The sequence below is a fragment of the Vigna unguiculata genome, chromosome 6 (assembly GCF_037176805.1).
Source record: "Vigna unguiculata cultivar grain cowpea cultivar isolate G323 ecotype 2 chromosome 6, ASM3717680v1, whole genome shotgun sequence".
NCBI classification, from domain to species: Eukaryota; Viridiplantae; Streptophyta; class Magnoliopsida; order Fabales; family Fabaceae; genus Vigna; species Vigna unguiculata.
Window position 1 is genome coordinate 28,533,616 of NC_140797.1, and position 25,095 is coordinate 28,558,710.

The 25,095-nt window shown below is 34.1% G+C and overlaps 1 protein-coding gene across 2 annotated transcripts; it reads left to right on the forward strand.

Annotated features, from left to right (window-relative positions):
• Nucleotides 1–973: 973 nt before the first annotated feature.
• LOC114187664 (WD repeat-containing protein 26 homolog) lies at nt 974–23,553 on the forward strand. Of its 2 annotated transcripts, none has more exons than XM_085674216.1 (5): nt 974–1,247; nt 1,631–2,533; nt 18,054–18,155; nt 22,442–23,071; nt 23,138–23,553. In XM_085674216.1, the coding sequence occupies exons 2-5, from the start codon at nt 1,742–1,744 to the stop codon at nt 23,216–23,218; spliced, it is 1,605 nt and encodes a 534-aa protein (XP_085530342.1). In that variant the 5' UTR covers nt 974–1,247; nt 1,631–1,741; the 3' UTR covers nt 23,219–23,553. The 2 variants fall into 2 exon arrangements, with proteins under 2 accessions (XP_085530342.1, XP_027931773.2); XM_028075972.2 differs by having other exon boundaries at nt 23,151–23,553.
• Nucleotides 23,554–25,095: the final 1,542 nt, after the last annotated feature.

The following is a 25,095-nucleotide window of genomic DNA, read 5'->3' on the forward strand; positions in this document are numbered from 1 at the left end:
TCCTAACACATATTTGAAAGTAAATAAATACTCATAACTAACATTGATTAGCTTATACGAATTTACCAAACAATACAGCTTCATAATTCATATGTTAGCATAGACAATAAAGGTTAAAGATGAAAATTTTAGTTGTTGTAAAAATTAAACAAAAAATAACTTAATAAAGCTAGAACTAAAAAAACATAGGACTTGCATTCACAAAAATTATCCATAAGAACTGTAAAAGAAAGAAAAGTAAAATAAATTTTTATGTAAATTGAAATTAGCTTTTGCATAAATTAAAGTCTTTTGAGAAGTTATATTACAAATGATCTCTTTTAGAATTAGTAAAGAAGCCATTTCATTGCTTCTTCTCATATTTTTTCCTACCAATATTTAGAAAAAAAATGTTTAAACATACTCATAGTATTCAAAAGAAAAAATAAACATAAACAAATTATTTGCAAAACAAACAACCCCCAATTTTATTAGGTTCCTACTAAATCCACTCACATGTTACCTAACTTATATTAAATATGTGAGTATTCTTCTTAAAAAAATGTGAATATTATTTAATACTTAGCCAATAGTCAATTGAGCTAAATAATTTGGGGGTGTACCACAATGGGTATTTATAATCTTACAGTATACATACATGAATGCACATTAATTATCCATACCATGCCTTTTCTTTTTCCAAATTGTATGCTTTCATGAATGTACTATTTTCATGTATGACATTTATATGTGACTATTCAATTTATATTTGTTGGTTGGAATTTAATTATGTATTCATACAATGCATCAAAAGAGAATGGAATTTTGATTGGTAGAAAGGAAAAGAAAAATGCAATAGTTGATCTAAGTAGGATGGAAGCTAGGTATATACCAAACCAAAAGCCCAAATAATTGAAAAAACCAAACCACAGAGAATACAATAGCAAAGGGTATTACGGAGAGAGGAACAGCAGAAGAAGGTTATAGATTAGAGAATTGCAAAGAAAGAAAAAGAGAAAATAGAAAAGAAAAAAAGGAGAAATTCAGTGGAATAATCCATGAAACATTTCTCTATATAAACACATCCACACACCACAATCTCCTTCTTCTGCTGCGGTAACTGCAGAGAGAAAAAGAGAGAAAGAAAAAGGGAAGAAACGGTGCGTAGCGCAGAAAGCGGAAACACGCGGAAGGAGGAATCAGCGGTGCTCCACCGGCGATCGCTCATCGGCGCCGGCGAACTTCAGATCGCTGCTCTTGCTTCTCCGGTAAGTCGGTGGATCATCGCCGCCGCGTTCTTACGTTTTTTCAGTTCATGGATCTGCGATTTTTGTCGCCGATTGTTGCGTCTTGTTGTCGTTCTCTTCGTTTTCGGATTCTTGTGTGTTTATTGAGAAAGTAGGTTTTGGTTTCCGTAATTTCCGAGTTCGTTAGTTTTTTCGATGTGTGCTAGCGTAGTTCTCCTGCTTAGGGATTGGAATCTGGGGGAAGTGCTGCGTTTAGGGGAATACTGCCTGTGGTGTCATGTTTGTTGTGGATTGCGTTTGGACGTGAATTTAATCTAAGGAATTTGCTTGTGCCGGTTCGATTTGTGGTTCTTGTGACGAGTTTTGTGGTGTTTGGTGATTGTTGATGTGTTTTTTGTGTGCAGGAAATTGTGCCATGCGATTCTTCCAGAGGCATTTTGTGTTATAGTATTGCAGTGCTGGTTTTTTGGCTCTCTGGTGGAAAATTGTTATATATGGGCTGAGGTGTGCTTTTCATGGGAGGTGTGGAGGATGAAGAACCAGCTTTGAAACGAATGAAAGTATCCTCAAAAGGATTAGGTGGTCTCTCAAACGGTTCGTCTTCAGTGGAGCCTGTTGGAGGCTCTTCAAGCGACTTGATGGCGCGGCCCCTGTCATCTGAAGGGGACGGCGAAGTTGTTGGTTCAAGAGGGGTTATAAAAAGAGAAGAATTTGTTAGGATAATCACAAAGGCATTGTATTCGCTTGGTTACAAGAAGAGCGGGGCACGTCTAGAGGAGGAGTCTGGCATACCTTTGCACTCGTCTGTTGTGAATCTGTTTATGCAGCAAATACTTGATGGCCATTGGGATGAGAGCATAGTCACATTGAATAAAATTGGTCTAGCAGATGAAAATGTTCTCCGGGCAGCTTCGTTTTTGATATTGGAGCAGAAGTTTTTTGAACTTCTTGATGGGGAAAAGGTCATGGATGCATTGAAGACATTGAGGACTGAGATTACACCTCTTAGCTCTGATAGTAGTAGAATTCGTCAACTTTCTTCCTGCATGCTTTCTCCATGTGGCCAAGTTGGTTCTTCAAAGCGAGATATTGTACAGGTGAGAACTCGGTCAAAACTGCTGGAGGAACTGCAAAATCTGCTTCCCCCAACTGTACTGATACCTGAAAAGAGATTGGAACATCTAGTTGAACAAGCTCTTATCTTGCAACGAGAGGCTTGCCTTTTTCACAACTCATTGGATAGAGAGATGTCATTGTACTCAGATCATCACTGTGGAAAAACTCAGATACCTTCTAGGACATTACAGGTTAGAAAGCAATATTTATATAGGCTGAGGTTTACATGGGAACCTTTATATTTAACTTTATAGTTTCAACCTCACGGTAATTTTATGCAAAATCTTTATGGGTTACTTGATAGTCATTGGTGGCAACATCATTCTCTTTACTTGTTCTTTATTTTATTTTTGCTTTTTTCTTTCAAATGGGATTATGTGATGAAGCCACTATTTGCTAGTTTGTCTCCTTGCATTCAATAATTGCTCTATCATATAAACTTTTGTTTTACTAAATTTTGTGAATATTTAGTTTTGCATCTGGCAAATGACTATGATTATCATCATATACTTAATGTGGATCATTTTTCTCTTTTGCTGAGATGATGAAACAATATTTATGAGAAATTTTGTTGAGGGACCACCAAACAACAACATTTTTTCACAGCAATTGTCAAAACTGCTGATCTTATAACACACTAAAGATATGAAGCTATTTTGTATTTTATAGCATAAGATGTACTTGTAAACGTGAAGCTTCTCTATAAGTTGGGTTTTTGGGTGCTAAAGCTTACTGTTTTTCTAAGTTTTCTGCTTCTCTTATTGACATTGGATTACTTGAAACCATTCATTTTGGGTTCTGCTTACCCTGGTTTGCGTATAGATTTTACTCTATTTCCACATTGTTCTTGTCTGCTGTATCTTGTTTTACGTCTTATATTGCTCACTTTTGTCCTTCTACTTCTTTGAGTGCTCTTCTAGTCATCTGCATCGGTTGTTTCAGCTCTCAGCCTTAACCTTGACATCTCCATCCTTCCTTTCCATCTTGTGTATGTTGACTTACACATCTGTAACTGTAGGCACTTTTCCCCTCAATAAAATAATTCCAATACATTTTGTGTGCCCTCAATAAAATAATTCACTCATTCTTACTGTAAGTTGGGGTATGTTTGGGTCAATAACTTAATTTAGGACCATGCAAGTACTTGTGTATTTGTTGTTTTTATACATGAAGTGGAAAATGTGATTAAACTGTTTCCTTATAAGCTGTAAGCTGTTTTAATTACTTATCTGGGAAATAGTCTGAAAGCAGCTTGTGGACATATCATAAGCTATTACACAGGTGCTTATGTCGTACCATAAGTCAAAATTAACTATGAAAAAGTTCTTCCCAATGGGCCCTTGTTCATCAACTTGAACCCACTACTCAAAGCTAAGGCAACACTTCATTGAGCCTAAACACATTGATGATCTGCTCATACACTGGATACCCAGGTTTAAACTTGGTGCTTACATATCCTTTTGTAATTGGGGAAGTTCCATCCTTATGATTGCCATTAGGATTGACATGCCACTTCGAACTAGATTTGTTTGCAGCTTCAGTCCAGCACTAGTTATTTGTCAGCTCCAATTAAAAGATGGAGATTTGTTTTAGCAACACCAAGCTTTTTCCCTATAAGGTGGGGTCAGCTACTTTAATCCAATGATGCCATAATATTGCATTGTTGACAAACCAAAACTCCTACATTCTTCTTAATGGCTTTGCCTATAATTTTTCCTTTGTACCTCATGTTTCTAGAAAAAAGAAATCTAACATTGCATTTGGTTTAGAGAATGATGTTTTTTATTCCTAGGATTAAGATATTTGTGAATGAACTTTTGAAGATAATACGTTCTTGACTGCTATCTTGTATCATTTAAACTTATTCCTAAGATTATGTAATTATATAACAAAAGCTTGCCAATAAAACTATTTTAGATTGGTTTATTTTTATTTTTATTTTACACAAAGCAGACAGAGGAGTTGGGAATGCTGTATACCCATCTCAATATTTTCTGACTTTTGTGATTTGTCAACTAGGGAAACACCTCTAGAAGTTCTAGAGTTTGCTATTTCTAATGCAATTTTCTCCATCTTTCTAAGGAAGTGTAGTCTTTTGTCTACGTACATAGTATCATGGTAGTCAAATGAGATACTACACAAGATCAGAAAGGTAATAATAAATCATAAATTGGAAGATCGTAACACGGATCGTAACTTAGATTGTAAGATCCTACAAATTTTATTGTCACTCAAAATTCATAAGTAAACTTCATAATATATGAAATAAAAGAGTACATCACTAGGTGAAAAACATCCTACCTATATAGGAGTAACATAATAATAATTCATCTAAACCAAATAGTCTTTTAAGTTAAATTCACAATCTTCAACTCCATCATTTTCATCTCCTTCATCATTCAAATCAGCCATATCTAAGTCTTGACTATGTAAAGTTTCATCTTCCCCAACTTCAATTGGAATCAAGTTTTCATCCAAATCCAATACTACATTATGCTCATCTTCCATAATCCACTCTTCATTAGATGAACAATCATCAATGTTAATTCGAGCTGGTTTTCTTGTTTGTTTCTTGGCTAATTTTGAATTGGCCATAACAAAACAACATTCATTGTGCTTTCTTTAGCCTATTTCTTCTCTTTGTATGGACCTAAACAAATGCAAAGACTCCCACCAATCTACTGAAGTCTTTAAATTAGTTGACCTAGTAGCGAAGGGACAACCAAAACATTTTGCTCGTTTCCTAAAATCATCAATTTGAACATCAATGAGAGTTTGTTCATCCTCATCCTCCACCATCCTAGTTATACATTCCATCAAACCTCGTTTCACTTCCAAATTTGCTTTAAATCTGGGATGATACGCTTAAGAAAATATCCTGTAGCATGCAAGGGCCTATGGAGTTGCCTGTCCCACCTTTCAACAATTTTACCATCAGTGGTTTTAACAAACTTGCTAGACTTCCACTCATTGCTAGTAAACATTCTAATCAAAGCTCCTTTATTCTCATGTAGGCATCCTAACATTAGGTATGATGCTGCGAAGCATGGTAACACCTGACCTTACCATATCCATTCCTTTTGTGAAATGTTGTAATAGAGAAATTAGAGAAGATCTTAAATAGATAAAGGTAGTAATTTTTTACCTTTTGGAATTGTCTCCCATGAATGGGGATCTTCTTTACATAATCTTCCAACATTAAGTCGACACAATATGTGCAGCACACGATGTCCAAAATAGCCTTTTTTCTCTTTGTCATCAACAAGTGACCAACAACTTCATAGTTTGTTGCATTATTGGTGACAACTTGAATGACATTTTCTTCCCCCATCTCTTCAACAATGCTATCTATCATCTCAAACTTTCTCAGTTGTTTTTAATGTTGCAAATGCATCTATGGACTTCAAAAGCACAACTCCCTTTGGGCTGTTCTCCAGGAAGTTTATTATTGTCCTTCTTTTCTTATCAGTCCAACCATCGGTCATAAAAGTACATTCCTTTTTTTTACATTCATCCCTATGTTCTTGTAAAGCAAGGGATGTATTTGAACTTCCTCCTTCAAATATTTAACTCTGATCTCATGATAAGATGGAGGCTTAAATCCAAGACCATGTCTTGAAACCAAATCAAGCAAAGCAATGAATTTTTCACTTTTTGCCACATTGAAAGGTATAACATTGTTATAGAAAAATCTAGCAATTGCTTGACTAGCTTCCTCTCTCATACCTTTCTTAAACATGTTGTTGATGTTAGTTTGTGTACTAACTACTCTCTTAATAATATTTGTAAGACTTGAAGCTTCACTATTTTTTCATCTATTGTTTCCTCCTCCATATAGCCTTGATTTGTTTAAATTTTGTTGCAAACCAACAATAGTTTCCCACATTTCTTTCTTCACTTCATCAGTTCTTGCAAGCACTAATATCCTTTTGAGTACCAGCCAAGTGATGCTTTAGTGTTATCAAATTTTGGCCATTACGGCACCATGGCGGAAAGTAGTGGCAGTTTCCCGACATGCCACCACAACAAGACGGTGGCGAAACGAAATTCTCGTGGCGGTCCATGGCGGCCTTTTTTTTGCATAGCAGCTGGCAGTGGTGGAATTGTAGTGGTAGAAGAAGCGAGGTGGAGAAGAAAGATGACAGTTGCATGGAGAAAAGTAATAGTAAAGTGGGAGAAGGGAGGGGCGGCATCGGATCAGAAGCCCTAATTGCACCAACTTTATTTGTTTTCTGTGTTTTGAACATAGTTAAAAATTAGGCCAAGCCCAGTAAAGATTTAAAACCCACACTACTTTAATACACAACTTTAAAACACTTTTTCTTTTATACTTTTCCAACTGCGACTTACTACCACCAATAGCCACTGCTCGCCGGTCTCTGCTGCCACTGCTGTCGCCACTGCTCGCCGGTCTCTGCTGCCACTGTCAACTGTCACCAGTTTATTTATTCAGTTTTTTTTTTTCTTCTTCTGCAGTTTCACTATAACTATTTTTCAAACAAAAAAAACTATTTTCACTATAATATTATTACTTTTGCATTAGAATTACATGTGGTAGGATTATATTTCTTTTGAAAGTAATGTTTCCGCCATAACCTATTATGATTTCCGTTATATTTATAACGAATTTTTTTAGTCTCTGATATTTTTTGTTATCTGATATCAATAACACTGCTTCAATTGATAAACTCCCCCTGTTACTACCTTCTGGCAGTATTTGCATTGCAGCTTTCTAGTATCCCCACCAATAGAACTGCAATGCTTCTATGCTATATCACTCTAATTTCTTGGGGCATTTTTTGAGCTATGGGTATAGAAGATTTTTAAGTCATTTTAGTAAGTAAGAATGCAGAGTGGACTGCAGTTTGGATGTTGTGAACCATTTGGATAAACAAAATGGCGTGTGGTTGTGTGAAAGAAACAAAGGGAGGGTGGAATGGACGTTTGGGTACACTGTGAGTGAAAAAAAAACAGAGAGAATAGAGGGAATGGTAGTTTTATTGTACAGAAGCAGTAGTTTGTGTTTGAGTCAGTAGTTTGTGTTTGAGTCGTGGTAGTTCTCTTATTTATAAAAGAGAGGTAGTAGTTTTTTAATGTTAACAAAAGGAGGGAATTAGTAGTTTTTAAATGTAAACAGTGGCAGCTATTATTTTTTAATCTTTCACTGTCCCGCTTTTTTATTTTCTTAATCTTAGACTGCCGCATTTTCTCTCTTGTGGAAGAGAGGGAGTCACCCATTTTTTTTAGTTACTTTTACCCTGCAACTTATAACAAAAACCATAACCGGTTATGGCGGAAACATTACTTTCAAAAGAATTATAATCTTACCACATGTAATTCTAATGCAAAAGTAATAATAAAATAGGGAAAATAGGTCTCTTTTTTGAAAAATAGTTATAGTGAAAGTGCAGAAGAAGAGAAATTACCAAAAAGAAATTGAAAATAAAATACAGGCTTGGCCAATGACAACGGCGATGATTGGCTAGCAGTTGCAGCAGTGGTGACTATTGGTGGTAGTAAGTTGCAGCTGGAAAAGAATAAAAGAAAAAGTGTTCGAAAGTTGTGTGTATTAGAGTAGTGTGGGTTTTAAATTTTTATTGGGCCTGCCCCGATTCTTAACTGTGTTTTAAACATAGAAAACAAAAAAGGTTGGTGCAATTAGGGTTTATGTGCCGTTGTTGCCCCTCCCCTCTCCCACTTTGTTGTTACTTTTCTCCATGCAGTTGTCATCTTTATTCTTCACCCCACTTCTTCCACCACTGCTATGCGAAAAACGGCGGCAGGTCAGAAAATAGCTATCGCTTTCCGCCATGGCCGAAATTTTATAACACCGATTTCATGTGATTCTAACAATATAAATATATTCGTTTCCTAGCCAGAGAAATAAATAAAAGTATATAACTCATGATATTTGAATGATTTACAAACACCAAAGGTGCCAAGTTAGTTACACCAAAAGTGTAGAAATTTAATTACAATGATATTGAGTATGATACCAGTTGTTACTGTCGTAAGGATTTATTACAATAGTGACAAAGTAGGTCACGAAGGATGGTACTATATTACTATATTAGTGCCATATTGTGAAGAGAGAAATTAAGAAGGAATATATTGAAATGTTGTGCTATATATGTACATGAGTATTGTTATTTGTATTGAAGAAGAGATACAATAATAAGGAAAAAGATCAATATCTAATAATGGGGTATATTTATCACCCTACATAATATAATTAAATCATATCTCTAACACCCGCCCATAAGTTAAAGCATGTGTCATATGAGACAAGCTTGTTACAAATGTCATCAACTCTAGATCCTTGAGAGACATTGTAAACTTGTTAGGCAATTGGTTGTTGAAGCTGACAAATTTAGTATGTATTTTCTAGATATGATTTTCTCTCTTGTCAAAGTGATTCAATATGCTCCATCCTTTTTTTGAATCCTTTCTTTAACACTCTCACTCAAGTTGGAATATACATATCATGATGAGTTGAACATGTTAAAACTGGTTAGAGGACACAACATTTGATGGAGAAAGTGGTTGCCGCATACCAAATGTCAATTGTAAGCTATACTTATCGAGAACACATTGATGGTGAAAAATACTTGTTGAAAGAATGTTGGAGGTAAACTGTATTTATGGAGAAAACTTTGATGGTAAAGAATACTCGTTGGACTAATGTCAGGAAACAATACTCTTTGGAAAAATGTTGGAGGTAAATAGTAATGGTGGCCTTAAGAAAAGCTCGTTGGAAAAGGATTGTCAAAAAGTTGTCATTGGTTGGCTTGAGGAAGTCGGTGGTTGTGAATTGTGACAGTAGTAATGAGTTGTGAATTTGAGTTATTGACCTTGATGGCAAGGAAAAGATAAAGTTATTGGAAAACATATATGGTTTCTGAAAAAAATTCTCATATGAGTAGTTGGCACATAGAGAAAGCATGAATTTGGGTTCTTTTCTAGTTAGGTTTGTGATATCATTGTAAGGGTTAGTGACAAAATAGGTCTCGGTGGATGATGGTACTGCTCTAGTACAATATTAAGAAGTGAGAAATTGAGAAGGAATATAATAGATTGTGTATTGTATAGAGACATGAACATTCTTGTTTATAATGAAGAAGTGATGTAACAAAAAGGAATAACATAAATATCTAAGAATAGGATATATTTGGTAAGATATTTCCCCAGCTACCGATTGAATTGTATTTCTCTCTTGAAAAAATGAGATAGATGCCTCGTTAATTGATTTGAGTTGTAAATTTTGTACATGGGTTTAACCTAAATGTGTTTATAAATGCCAATTCTAAATTCAAGGAGGAAAATGATGAATGAAATAGAACATGTGAAGTATTGAACCTTATTTGGATTGGACAAGGTTCTATGAGATTGCAACCTTCTCAATTATTGAACAAGGCTTCTCCTAAGATTGCAACCTTGCCATTGTCAAACAAGACTCTATGACCTTCGCCAAGCTGTTGGATGAGGCCTATGACTCTTCCATTTATTTTAGGTTTGTGCTGACTTGTAGTTGACAGGTTGGGTCTTAGAGTTTTAGGTTATTTCAGTCTCTTAGTTTGTCTAAATTTATTGGACTTCAATTTGAGCCCAATGGCACTTTCTTTTTTGCGTAAATCTTAATATATTTTTATCAATAAATATTGCATATGAACGTAACATGTGATATAATTAATTAAACAATATTAATAAATAAAGAATATATCTAATGGGTAATATATAATAACCTAAATAAAGCATGATATATGATATAATTATCTATAACTATATATAAAGGGGATTCCCTCTTTTGTGTTCACATTTTATAATTCCAACTTTACCCTTTATAATTTAATTATTTATTAAATTTTTAAAAATTAATGGTTATTTGTATAAGTTTTTATAAAATTATTTACTTATCTCCTTTTTCTTTTTTTCTCTTACTATTCATCAACAGTTATTTTTCTCTTATTTTCTCCGTACATTTTATTTTATTTTTTATAAATATACTTTTATTTTATTTATTAACTTAATAACATTACAACATCATCAATTATTAATATAATTCAAAAAAATGTGTACACACAGGCGCGATAGCGCCTGTGTTTACACTAGTTAAATAATAATGGAAATAAAATTAAATAGAACTTAATTTATATTAGTAAAGTAAATTAAGTAATGATACAAACAAAATTCACACATAATATGATGATAAAAAATGGGTTCTCCCATTTGGTGCACACATTTATTTTCTAGAATTATCCTTAAGTATAAGCATTTCCTCCACATATTTGACACATAGCCTTTAACCTTCCTTCAACCACGTCATTCAACTTTTATTTTTCAATATCACTTACGTTGAACGAATAGCCTATAACAATAATAATGTATGATGGGGATTCCCTTGCAGGAACGTATCGCTTTCTAGAGCGATTGAATAGAGCCTTACTAGAAGGGCGATTGAATAGAGAATTGTATGTTGTTGCTGTTGTTCTTCTTCATATTGAATCCTTTGTATAGGCTTTTGCGGATGACCATTGTAGCAACTCTTTGCTTACGTTTTATCTTTGGTTGATTTTTGTAAGTAGCATGAAATCTTCTATGCATTCCTTGATACATGTTTGATTAGAAGCTTGATATGGAAAGACTTGATATGATTCCTCATTTGCACTTTTGACTTGAATTGATAAGGAAACAGATTTTTATATATAATTGAATTGTGTATTGCGCAATATGTTGTTTCCGCAAAATATTAAGATATTTATTTCTTTACTGTTTGTAATGACATCTTTCCTGAATTTTTAACATTGAAGGTATAACTTTGTATATTTGAAACAACTATGATATAATTTATCTTAGAAAAACATTTGCATTTACAGCTTGTTTATGTAAGACTAGGTTTAAGCAAGATTTAATCATATTTACATGTAAAGAATATTAGGTCTAGTTGTCTTTTCGCTGAACAAAACACATGAGCATGTTTAGATAATAAACTCATGTTTATACACATAATTCAAACTTGGTATTTATTACCATCAAAACTCAGTCTATTGGGATTAGACCTTATAGATGGGCCACGGTGTTTAGACCGCTTAGAGTCTCCCTATTTGGTGTACCCAATTTTTTTTCAACGTTACCTTAAGTATAATTATTTTCTCTACATACAAGGCACATAACAACTAACATTTTTGCAACCGCTTCATTCAACTTTTGTTTTACAACATTTCTCACATCTAATAAATAAATAAGACAATTTAAAATATATTTTAAAGAATTTTTTAATTTTCTTATTGTTATGTAGATTTCTTGTGTACAATTATGTTCTTGCCCAATTGTAGGTGCATTTGTGCCACTTCTGTCCGTTTGGACTGTTTGTGGAAGTTTGCTTGCATTTGTGTGTTGCCATGTTCTTATTGCATATTGTGATGCTTAGTGGTAGACTCCAAAAAGTTATAGCATATAGTGAGATCACTGTTATTTTTTATTTTTTTTATAGTTTATATAGTGTATACTGTACATATAAAGTCTACTATAGAAATTACTTAGTCAATAACATTCAAAATTAGCAATAAAAAGTCTTTGGTATCTTAAACAAAACATATTAGAAATGCCTAGAAAAGTCAAATACAAGTTTTCTGAGTAAGAATTCAATCATGTTCTAAATCCAAGTATTTATCATGTTTACTATTATTACATCTGCACATTTTAATTTTTCAAATTAAAATTTCAAAAATAGCCCCAATGTCTTTTGTTAAGAGGGAAGCTGACTATCCTTGTTGGGATCTACACCGGTTAGAGATTTGACCAAATTATAGTATATAAATGAGTGCAAAATCTCATTTTGCAAGCTAATTTTGTAAGGTTAAGTAAATTCACTTTCTAAGATGGTATTAGAGTCGTTGGTAAATGGTGGTACAAGTAATGGTCACAATTGGTTGAGGACAATGGAGTGCTTGAGGAGAGGGAGTTTACCAATGTTAAAGGGACTCACTCTCGATGAAGAAATTGTTGGAGACTCGCATTGGGTAGAAATGGATAGGAAAAACAATATATAAGAAGGATAGCTTCACAAATTTAATGTGTTAAGGTTTTAGGTTGAAGGTGGTGTATTGATTTTGAACATAGATTTTCTCATGACCCATTCATGTTGAATCTTCTCAATGTATCCTTTTTAAGAATCCCATAATCGGTATCAAAGTCTATCTTAGCAGAGTCTTTTGGACCTATTGTGTCATTATTAGACCATTCATGAACATTTAGTTTTACGCATGAGATATTCGGTCCTTGAGTTGAGGGAGTGCACCGGAGATTTCACATAAACTAGAGATATAACTAAATATGAGTATACAAAAAAGTGCAAACAAACTTCACCTTACTAATTTTTTTTTAGAGTTGAGTTTTAAAATCCACTTTCTAAGACTTACCTCTACCAATTGTATATGGAATGAAGAGCTTATACAGTGGTGGGCACCTTGGATCCAACCAGTGGTTGTCTTTGAACTTCTAGAATGTTTGATCAAAGGTTTGGTACACTGGGAAGATATATAATTGAGAAATGGGGTCGGTGTAATTTTTTATAAGTATTGGAAGAATGATGTGGATTTAAGTTTAGAAGATATGTTCATAGCTTTAATATTTTGTACTATCATAAAATACTTGCAATGGGATCAATGCTACGTGATTCTTTTGGGATATAGAAGGCTAAGGTCATGTAATGCCATTAAGATAGAGGATTTTCCTAGGAAGACATGGTCCTGTAATGAATGCATATAAAGGATATGAAAATTATATGGATGTAAGTTTGGAAGATATGATCATAGCTCTAATGTTTGTACTGCCATAAAAATACTTAAAAGGGGATCAATACTTTTGCCCCTTAGGTGGGTTTGAGGATGGCACCATTGATCAACTTTGAGACCGTGTGTTTTGACCTTGGTAATACTTTCAAAGGTGACTTGAATTCAAAATGCTTTGAGAGCCTTAGCTAATTTTAAGGTTAATTTTTTTTGTGCATATCATTGGTGGTGATGGGGCATGGGGCTTTAGTTGCAAAGGCACATCAAACAATATTTCACAATTAATGTAGATCTTGGGATTCACTTAGATTGTATTCATAAGGGCCATCACTATTTGATCTCGTTTTTAATTTCAATTTTAGACTTAGGTTTGCGAAGTTTATCCTATTTTTGTTATTCTAATGTCTAGAATTATAATACTTGAGTTAAATAAAGGGAGATCTTAAAATGTCTACCTTAGGCTCATTACTTGCCTACCTTGAACCTATTCAACCAGTCACTTTCACTTTCAAGTTGGAACATATAAATTGTATGTACCAAGTTTGAATAAAATAAATTTTAATCTAAGGTTAATGATTTTGTTGGGCATTCAATCCAACAAGTTCGGTACCAATTTCCTTAGATAACAACTTTTCTCAAATAAAGTGATAGTCGATCTCTATGTCTCTTGTCTGCTCATAGAACACAAAATTAGAAGCAATGTGAAAAGTTGCTTAACTATCTTCATTTGCTGAATGCCACAATTTTAATTCTTGGATGAATTGTTTTAGACTCATAAGCTCACAAGTGAGAGATGTCATTGTCCTCTCATAAAGCACAATATTAGAAACAATGTTAAGAGTTATTTGATTATCACATCTTCATTTGTTGAATCTCACAATTCTAATTCTTGGAGGAATTTTACCTACACAAGCTCACAAGTTAGAGATGTCATTGTCCTGTACTTAGTTTTATTAGTTGATTGTGCAATTATATTTTTTCCTATAGTGAAAACACAATAAGAGTTACTTTCGTTGATTTTTAGGCGGACAAGGTGTTGTTTGTGTTTGAGTTGCTTAAGAAGTCTCAAGAAGATCCTCACTTGACATTAAGATAATAAGGTTTTCTAGATGTGAAGGTTCACTTCAAGAGACTCGAAGAGAAAGAAGAGATGATGGATTCAAGTTAACAAAACAAAGAACACAAGATAACAAAGACAACATAAATTGTGGAAGCATAGATGAACATAAAAACATAAGAATTAGAATTGTGAGATTCAAAGATGTAAAAGAAAGGGGATGGAAGAATGGGGAAGGAAGCATACCACTTTGAGGGATGGACCAACCAAAGATGAGTGGTGGTGCAACCACTTGAACCTTGGTTCAAGATAAGACTTAGGGAGCTCAAGAACACTCAAGCACTCTCTCAACTCACTCTAGAATGGTTGAAGTATAATAACTTTACAGTTAAATGTTTAACCCTTTACAAGTGGTGAGGCTCTTAAATAGGCTAAGAGAAGGATCTCCTAGCAATAATACAAAGCATGAAAACTATCTAACAAAAATCAAAGAGTATATTTCTAGAAGTCTAATGATGAGGGAGAGGGAGAATATGCTCTAATCATTACAAAATCATCAAAAAAAGTGCATTCTATCTCATCCAAGTGTGCATGGTGGCCCCCACTCTAATATGCTCTCTTCTCCACTTCTAAGATGCTCACTTCCACTTCTAAGGGGTCTTCTTTGCAAAACTAAGGGTGTGGTGAGAACACTCATGTGGGCTAAAAAGGGGTCTTCTGGAAGGTAGCAACCTAAAAAGGGGAGGTGCCACTAGCAACCCTACAAAACACAAGAAACAACATGAGTCTAGAATTTATTTAAGACAAAAAAAATTAAACAAACTAATAGAAGAAAGGTGAACGAAGCTCCCTCCTAATTGTACATATTTTCCTTAAACAGCTTTTTCCATCTTTGATAGGGGTTAGGGGCTCATCAATAGAACGTCTCTCCATAGGTGAACATGCCTAGTCAGCATCGCAAAACTTGGAGTTTGAGAATTTCTTTTATCTTCATATGATAGACCATGTTGTGAAGCCTTATCTTAGGAGACAAAGAGCAACATTCCAATGATCAATATAGGGAGTCTACATGAACTGACTCACTAGCAATTACAAAATACATATTTGGTCTAGTAATATTGAGATAAATAAGAAAGTTGTGTTGTATTTTGCCATTAATTTCTTATTTAGGTCCATAGGACTTTCCATTGGTCTACCATTGATCATACCTAACTCTTTTAGGATATATAGAATATATTTCCTTTGAAAAATTACAATATCTTCTTTTGATTGGCCTACTTCAGTGTCGAAAAAACATTTGAGACTTCCAAGATCCTTATTTTTATTGCATGTGTTCTATTAGTTGAGAGATTCTAGTAGCATAGCACAATTTCTTGTAATGACTATACCATCAACATGTAATATTAAGTACACATGCCAAGGCAGGTATGACTGTAAACAACCAAGGATCTGATTTAGTGTGTTTTAGTCCAAAGGTTTGAATAATTTGGCTAAATATTCCAAGCCAAACATGTGGAGATTGTTTGAGACCATAGAGTATGGTACAATTTACAAACCAACCTAGACTCCCCTTGTGTAGAAAACTGAGAATGTTGCTCCATGTAGACCTCCTCCTCTAGATCACCAAGAAAAAAAGCATTTTTAATATTCAAATAACGTAGAAGCCAGTGACAAATAGCTAGACTATGGCAAGGAAAAGGCGAACGATAGTCATTTCTACCACTAGAGAGAAAGTACCTCTCTAATTGAGGCCATAAATCTAAGTGTATCCTTTGGACAATAATTGAGCTAAAGTGATCACCTTACCATTGGGTCCATCTTTAATGACATAGACCCAATGACAGACAATTGTCTTCTTCCCACATGGAAGAGGGTCTAACTCCTATGTATTATAATGCTTAAGAGTTTGCATTATGTCACACTTTTAGGAATAGTAATAGAAGATATGAAGAAAAGTGGAAAGAAGACAACTTGTGATAGCTAAGAAAAGTAGGATGTGGATTATGACACAACAAGTACTTTTCAGGATAGCATTGAGCCAACTTGAGTCATCATTATCAGGAACCATGCTATGAATGAACGATTCAGAAGTACTTGATGAAAAAGGACTAACCTTGGAGCATTGCAAAATTGGTGTAGGTTGGTAAATAATTTTAATCTCCCAACAAAAACGAAGTTTAGGAGATGTCATCCGTATGCAACTTAAGCAAGGTAAAAAATAGGATTACGATTAGGATTTTTATTGAGTAGTTTCTCTTCACAATCCTCATTGATCACAGGAAGTATTCATTTTCTCTCATTTTCCTGCAGACATGTGCCTACATTTTACAGGTTGGATCTGTGTCCATTTCTCCTATCTTTAATGCATACCTAGTTATGCTGTTATTCTCTCATTGATTATCATATGCCAATAGTTATTTGAAAGTAAAATAAAAACACAATTAGGACATCTTCACTGCAATGGTGACGTGAGTCTTATAAGACCTTCCCGTTGGAGTGTGCTAACATGAAATAAAATTTAAAATTTAGTGTAATATAAGAGTCTATATCGTATGATTAAAGAAATATTTTTGTGTTAAAAGGATCTCTTTCATTATTAAAGTGTGGATCTTATAAAACTTTTGCATTGGAGTAAAAGTTGCAAGGAGGTTTTAAAATGGTGGTATGGGTAGAACCCACAAAACAGTAAATTAAGACCTGCTGTAATGAATCTTGCAATGGAGATGGCGTTAACAGTTTGGGTAATGCTCAATTCCCAAGTTTTATTCATGCCAAATCTTACTGTAGTTCTAATCCAAAGTTATAGATTATTTATCATTACTTTTCAATAATATACCAATGTCATTGAAGTTTTCAAAATATAGAGATACCTTCAGGAATACTAGCTTGTACATATACAAAATTCAACTAGATACAGCTATTGACAATTGACGTCTAGACAGCTGACTTTATGATGCATCATTCAGCGACAGTTCACTCAGCTACTTCATGTTGTCAGAACCCTACAAACCCTCCATTGGCTAAAATCTCCCATATTGAGCGCTTTTTGAGATATTGACAACTAACTCTAAGATTAAGTTATAAGTATCCAAACACTTATGAAACCCGCCCATAAAAGCTAGCTGTTAAGGGGGAGAACCAAACACTCAAATACCCCATTGAGCATCCCATACTACTTGATGTAGGATTTATGCACTCATAATAGCCAAGTCCCTTTTAGGCTCACCTAAATATTAAGTAGCCACTTCACATTCTTTTTCATTTAAGAGACAATATAAACTTAAAATGGTTTACATGTAATTTGAAATTAAAGTTTTGTAATTTGGGATGTTGAGATTACAATCTAGCTTTGTTTTTGAGTTATCTTATGTTCTTTATTGATATTGATATAACGTTTGGGTGTTTGATCTATTATAATTAAGTTAAACAAAACACTTAGAATTTGTCTTAGGGCTTTTGGTTTTGTCATTACAAGGTATCATTAGTGTTGGTTGATCCTTGTGGAATCCACCAGATGGTTATAGCAGATTTTCATGGTGATAATGGATGTTTCGATGATTCTATACCTAGTTTTTTTTAATTGTTATCTGAAACTGTATTGGATTAGACATATCAGTTTTATCAGTTAATGAAGTCAACATAGACTCATGTTAAAGGTTGCATTTAGTGTTTTTACTATCTGTGTTTTCTGGCTTATGTGGTCTGTTTTTCTTTCTCTTGTCTCGTACTGATTCAATATTTTTATTTATTGCAATGTCTTTTGAATGAATAGTAAGCACAAACTTTTGAACATCCTCCATTTACTTTTAAGGATACAAGACATTTATGTTCTGATGTTATTTTCTTTTCCTGCAAATATTGCAGATATTAGAAGCACATGATGATGAAGTTTGGTATGTGCAATTTTCGCATAATGGGAAATATTTAGCTTCAGCATCAAATGATCGATCTGCAATCATTTGGGAGGTAATATCTGATGGCTAATCATACTCTTCTGTTCTAGTTTTATCATCACACCCTCACTGAACATATCAATTGTAATATTATATACTTTGGTCACAAATAGAATATGATGAGATGCCCTTTATCTTACGACTAGGAAGGATATTTGCATCCTTCAACATGATCCTATGTTCAATAATGTCCAATTCTATCTAACTTGTTTCTTTACTTTTCCAATAGTGAAGATAATTGTCCTTACACTATGATGTGTTTAAAGTTAGTAAACCATCTCGAAGATGTGACTTATGGTTGTTTGATTGAGTGTAGTCTAGGTGTAGTTAAAGCAAGAGTGCAAAGAAGGTAGACCAAATTGATTTCCATCAAAAAGGAAACAACCAAAACATAGATTTATTATGTATGAATGGTGATCATTTATGTCCGAGTTTTTTGGATAAGGTCAAACGACTTGAGAAGAATAAAAAAGAATAAAAAGAGACCACGTTCTAGTCTCTCCTAGGTTCTCATATTATGGCACTCACTGGAAAGGTGGTGTTAGGATGAGTCACAACACAATATGGTAATTTAGTGAACGTCTCATTTTGGAATTGGGTTTGGAAATCACGTCTTAGATAGAAAGAGGGTGAAAACCCTAAAACAAAAATAGAACAAAGAGGAAGATGGGTGGCGTCGAATCTAAAGATTTGCGGAAGGAGGAAGCCATGTTACTTGGAAGAGATTTCACGATAAGTGAGGAAGATCTGTCACTCTGAATTGAGAAATCCAAAGATAAGGTTCAATGGTTCGAAGAAGAACCTCGAGACTTGAGAGAAAAACTCAAATTTATCTATAAACGCGTCTCACAAAGGCTTATATATTATGGGCCTAAACACAAAAAGCCCAACACGACTAAAGGCCCATTAAAGCCCAAACACAGAGATTACAAAATTATAAAAAGTTCTTATTCTATAATCTGAAGCTAATATGAGATTCTTGTTTCGAAATCCTTGTGACGGTCCTAGCCATACTTCTATCATTGCCTCTGGGATGGAGAAGATTCAACCTTGAATTTTAGCATTAGAAGAGGCCAATCTCTTATTATCAAGGTGCTTGGAGATTGTCCTCTAAGGTCAAAGACCAACCTCAAAAACACATAAAATAGTTTCAACACAATTGTTCTATTAATGCTTGTGCGCCATTCTAAGTTTAGATTGATGCCATTCCACTTAATGGTTCTTGCCACCACTTCATTAGCATATTTCACCAAATCCGAAGTCATACCTACAGTGGGAGCCATGAAGACAAAAGCGAACACAAACCTCACCACTCCCACTCGTGTTTCACTGTCATAAGGGTATTCACTCTCTCTTAAGTTCTTGTTTAGGTCTTCAAAAAACCTCCAATCAACCTATCAAGAATTTAGTATTAAAGTGAAAGATATAAGGATCTAAGCTCAACTCAGGAGGTCAAGGAAAGGAAAACAATATGAGAAAACCAAGAAAATTTGAAGACAAACTAAAAAGCACCCAAATCAAGAAATGGCTAAACCAAAGAGAGTAAATATGTGACAAAACTTACAATATGACAATGTGAAAAACACTTTAAAAGACAAGACTAATCTAAACAATGTATTTAGAATTACTACTAGAAATGTGAAATAAAGTACTCAAGCTAAAATGTGATGATCATTTCAAACTCCCATAAGCAATGTTTCCAACAATTCAGCTCAAGGTACATTGTCTCACAACCAAGAGTTCAAGGAAAAACAAACTCAAAGAAATTTGATAGACATTGCAGTGACAATGGTCACATTTTGAACGATTTTTAGAATTACTTATGCTAGAGTGTCCATAATTATTATTGTGATGCAAAGGTAGTGTTTTCACCTGCCAACAAAATATGTCTCCTGTTTATTTTCTGAGAAATACGAAAGAGCACAGATGATCCGGTGGTCATAGTAGGATTTACCGCGATCCCACAATCTGATCATAGGTAGCAACATACTCTTGTGGTAAGCCATACAAGCTCAATTTCATAAAAAGTGTATTGCGGTTCTGAAGTTCTTCCTTCACATCCGTAGGTAGTGGAAGGGGCTCATTAAAATATATAAGGTAGCATGAAGCTGCCCAAGATAAACATGGGTCCTAAAAAATGTGGAGCAAGAAGTGTCAAGACTCCAATATAATAATGCCCGTGTTCCATGGTAACGAAAAATAGGCTTGAATGAGGTCTGGATAGTGGATTTAGCAACACTACACAATTGAGCATCATTCTTTAACCATTGTTCCTGATGCTAGGTAGTCCAACCATAACCCGATTTTGGAAGCCTAAGTGAAATAGTCAGACCCCATCCATCTTCTCAATAATAACAATATGGCTAGAGATGATCGGAGAATTTGTTATGTAGGTTGACGTGGCAATGAAAGATTTCTTTTCTGGAAAGCCAAAAAAAAAACACTAGGGGAGGGCACTGAAACAGTGAAAATGATTTTTCAAGAAAGGTTTGTCAAAAAAAGGTCTACGAGGCCAATGCAGTTTTAAAAGAAAGCTCTAGAGACCATGTTTAAACTTTAGGAAAGAGAGAAACGTTTATGAGACCACACAAGTGCTTTATTTTTATTGAGAAACAGGAATAAATAAAATAAATAGAGAAGTTTTTATATTCTCTAATAATAAAGATATTATATGAGAATAAATTAATGTTCATAATACATAATCTAGATATTTCTTATTATATAGAATCAGCTTCTTATTTATGTAACTATAACAATATCCTTGAATATAGGATCTGTTCTGTATATTTGTAATTATAACACGTTACATAAATTATAACCAAATGTTTCTACTTCACTAGGATATCATACTATCAAAGTTTATTTTAGTAAAGTTTGTTGGGCCTATTGTATCACTTGCTAATGGGTCACTACCGAACCATCCACAAATATCTATTCCCATACACGAGGTGTTTTAGTCTTCAGCATGAGGGAATGTGTTATAGATTTCATATTGATTAGAGATAAGACCAAATTATAGTATATAAAAAAATGTAAAACTCACCTTCAAAGCTAATCTTATGAAGTTGTTTAGGCATAAAATGCACTTTCTATGACAAGCTAAACGAGAAGCCCTGTAAACTTCTCTGATGACCACTCTCATTTCTGCAAGAGAGTCTATCTGTATGCTTTTGCTTCTATACAGTATACTATGAATCAAACAAACTTAAAGATAAACTAAAGTCCAAACAATCTTCTAAATATCCCTAGGACTAAACAAGAGGCTTAGGACAAAACAAATACATAAACAAGAATACAGAGTTTATTTCTAGCAAAAAGATTCTCTTCCCTTTTAATAAACATGTTCGTCTTGATAAGCTTCTCCTCCAGTTGCTTAGTTATGCTTCTAGGCATTCTTCTAGAATCTTTTTGAACACTTTCTTCCTTCTTTGCTTTAGCTATGGCTCTAGTAGTTACTCTTCCTTAAATATCTTCTCAGTCATGCTCTCATCAATTTCACACACTATAGCACCATTACCCTGATGCAGGCATCAAAAACCTATATTTACCCCTAAAACAACATAGGTTAAGGTTTGTGGGTAACATTGTTTTCTATCCGTCATTTTCTAATGCATTTATGCTTCGTAAACGGAACAGGATTGAAGTTTACAATTCCACAAAAAATTACCTTCATGACTACTTGACATAAAGTGTTCTGTTCTATCTTGTAAACATCTTAGTCTGTGTTCTACTAATTTTTTATGGTCTTTTTTTATATTAATTTTTCTATCATCGTCCTTGTTTTTTTTTTTTTTACTTAATTACATGCTCTTATTGCTGCTCCAAGATTTTTGCTGATTGGGTAATTTGACTTATTTTGTACGAAATTATTTATCTTTGTTTCATTATGTGTGGTATAAATTATTAGTTTATATTAAAATGTTTCAAATAACATTTATCCTGCTATAGTGGTTTCACAGCTGACGACTACCCAACCATCTGAAATTGATAATTATATTAAAATAGCTAAAATAATTATCAAAGTGGTGTACCAATGTGAAACTTTGCACTCCTTTATCCTAAGTATATGGCCTAACACTATTCAAAGTTAAGTAAATGTTCTGACGTACTCTATTAAAAAGGCTCTTCCATTACTTGACTATGTGAACTGCCATTGATAGGAATTGTCTTCAGGTGCTCCTTGCATGTTATGTACCATGCTTCTGTAAACATTGGTCAATGCAAGCACACACAGTCAAAATGTACTAAAAGCTGTGCATTAGGTTTCATATTTTTACTTTTTGCCTTTTGTTTTAATAGGTTGACATGAATGGTGGAGTGTCTATGAAGCATAAATTATCTGGTCACCTGAAATCTGTTTCTTCTGTTTCATGGAGTCCTAATGACCAAGAGCTCCTAACATGTGGTGTGGAGGAGGCTGTTAGGCGGTGGGATGTATCTACTGGTAAGTGCCTGCAAGTTTATGAAAAAAATGGTCCTGGTCTCGTCTCCTGTGCATGGTTTCCAAGTGGGAAATATATACTCTCTGGCCTCAGTGACAAGAGCATTTGCATGTGGGATTTAGACGGGAAAGAAGTGGAGTCTTGGAAAGGACAGAGAACCCTTAAGATTTCTGACTTGGAAATAACGGGTGATGGGGAACACTTTTTGAGTATTTGCAAAGACAATGCAATACTGTTCTTCAACAAAGAAACTAAAGAAGAGAGATTTATTGAAGAAGAGCAGACGATAACTTCCTTCTCTTTGTCAAAGGATAGCAGATTCTTGTTGGCTAATCTTTTGAACCAAGAAATTCACCTCTGGAATATAGAAGGTGATCCTAAACTTGTTGGCAAGTACAGAAGTCATAAACGCACCCGGTTTATCGTCAGATCTTGCTTTGGTGGTCTTAAGCAATCTTTCATTGCTAGTGGTAGTGAGGATTCTCAGGTATTAATTTAAAATCGGCATGAGTTTTCTGAGGTATTAGAAATTGAGTTTAATAGTAATGGTTAGTGTGTGGTTGTAGGTTTACATATGGCACAGAAACTCGGGGGATCTAGTAGAGGCATTGCCTGGTCATTCTGGAGCTGTTAACTGTGTGAGCTGGAACCCAGCAAACCCTCACATGTTAGCCTCGGCGAGTGATGACCGAACTATTCGGATATGGGGCTTAAAGCGCCTCAATGTAAAGTATCCCCCTAATCTACTACGCACCAATGGCGTCCATTACTGCAATGGTGGAGCCGAACTTAGGTGAACCAACCAACGCAAACTATTTCTACTCCATCTCTTTTTTTTTTAACATTGCAATTCTGTAAATACCTTCACTATCACATCTAGTAGACCAGACAGACAAAGACAAACAGACACAGACATTCATACCAAACATGCACCATCTGACTTCTCAAAATAAATTCTTGTTTCATTTATCTTCTTCCTTTCATTGCCTGCTTTGCTTCCTTCTCCAATGTCCTTTATTTCTGCAACATTGCATTTGCAGGGTGTTCATATATATCATCTTTCAATACTTTCAAAAGTGATACAATTTTTTTAAAGTTCTTGGGGTTTTTGTTTTTTATTCAAGTAATTGATTGGGGATTTAAGATGATCATATGAAATAGGACACTTATCTAATTAATAGCTGCAATTGTGCTGAGATCCAAAGAGTTTTGTGGGAATTGGTAAGGCTTGGTCAAAAACCTGAGGGAAAAAAACTTTCTTTTAACTAATTTGATAATGTTTTTGAAACATTTAGTTTAATACTAAGGAAGTTTCATAAGATCTATATATTCAATTAATGGTTTAAATTGATAATCAACTTGAGGTAGGAAATTGGTATGAAAAGTTTACTCAATGGATGTTTTTTTCTATTTTACTAATATAGTTTTTATCTAAGGGGGAACATTGGGTTAAAATGAAAAGAGTATATGATAAGATTTACCATCTTCATTTAATTCATCAATATTTAAAGTTAAGCATTTAGAAGGTACTTTTTGTTGTTTTACTCTTTTAGTATGATTCTTGTTATTATAATTCAAAAATATTTTTACCATTTTTATTATCACTGTTGCTTTTTTGTTTTTATTGTTGAACTGAGTTTTATTTGATTTAGAAGAAAATAAAATGTATGAATGTGGTTTTATTTATGAAAAAAAGACAGCATACATGATTGTTAGTTCATTTGAATAATTGCGTTAATTGGAAATGAATTAAAACGCAAATTCCCATTATAGAAAATTTTCACTTGCACAAATTTCTTCAATCTTGAAACACTCAACTTACTTTACTTTAAATTAGGGATGATCATTGATTGGATTTTTAATGATCCAATCCATATTCATTTTGGATCTAAATAATTGGATTAGATTTTCGATCCAAATCCTTTTTTCTAAAAAAAGTATATTGGATTTTTTTAAAATTCAGATTTAAATATTTGGATCAAGTTTAAATCCAAATCCAAATCTAAATATGTGGATTAAATTCAAAACTCAAAATTTATTTTTTACAAAATAAATTTAAACTAAATTTTCTAAAACGTCTGTTCATAAGGCCAACACTATAGAATTTGACAGATCTTTTGTCGCGGCCAACAAGGCTTCAGCATAGGACGGACTCGACTGACTTTCGGTTCAGGCTGATCGAATTTTTGTCAAGCCTGGCCGAATTTTTGTCAAGCTCGGCCGAATTTTTGTCGAGTTCGATCAAATTTTGGTCGAGTTCGACTTGGTCAAATTCGGCCAAATTTTGATTAAGGTCGACTAGGCCAAATTTGAATGAATTTTGGTTAGGGACGATGGGACCAAATTTGGGTTAGGGTTGAGTCTGCAAAATTTTATTCAAGATTGACTTGACTAGATTTGGCCGAATTTCGACCAAGACCGATTTTACCTGATATGACTAAATTTTAGCCAGAGCCTAGTTGGCCAAATATGGCCTCATTGGGCTAGAGCCTGATTTCGGTCAAAGTTGAC

Excerpts from the sequence above, each read along its gene's own strand:
- LOC114187664 (XM_028075972.2), top strand. The coding sequence starts at position 1,742 with ATGGGAGGTGTGGAGGATGAAGAACCAGCTTTGAAACGAATGAAAGTA. Across the intron at positions 18,156-22,441 it reads GATCTGCAATCATTTGGGAG|GTTGACATGAATGGTGGAGT; the intron begins GTAATATCTGAT and ends TTGTTTTAATAG. Across the intron at positions 23,072-23,150 it reads GTGGTAGTGAGGATTCTCAG|GTTTACATATGGCACAGAAA; the intron begins GTATTAATTTAA and ends GTGTGGTTGTAG.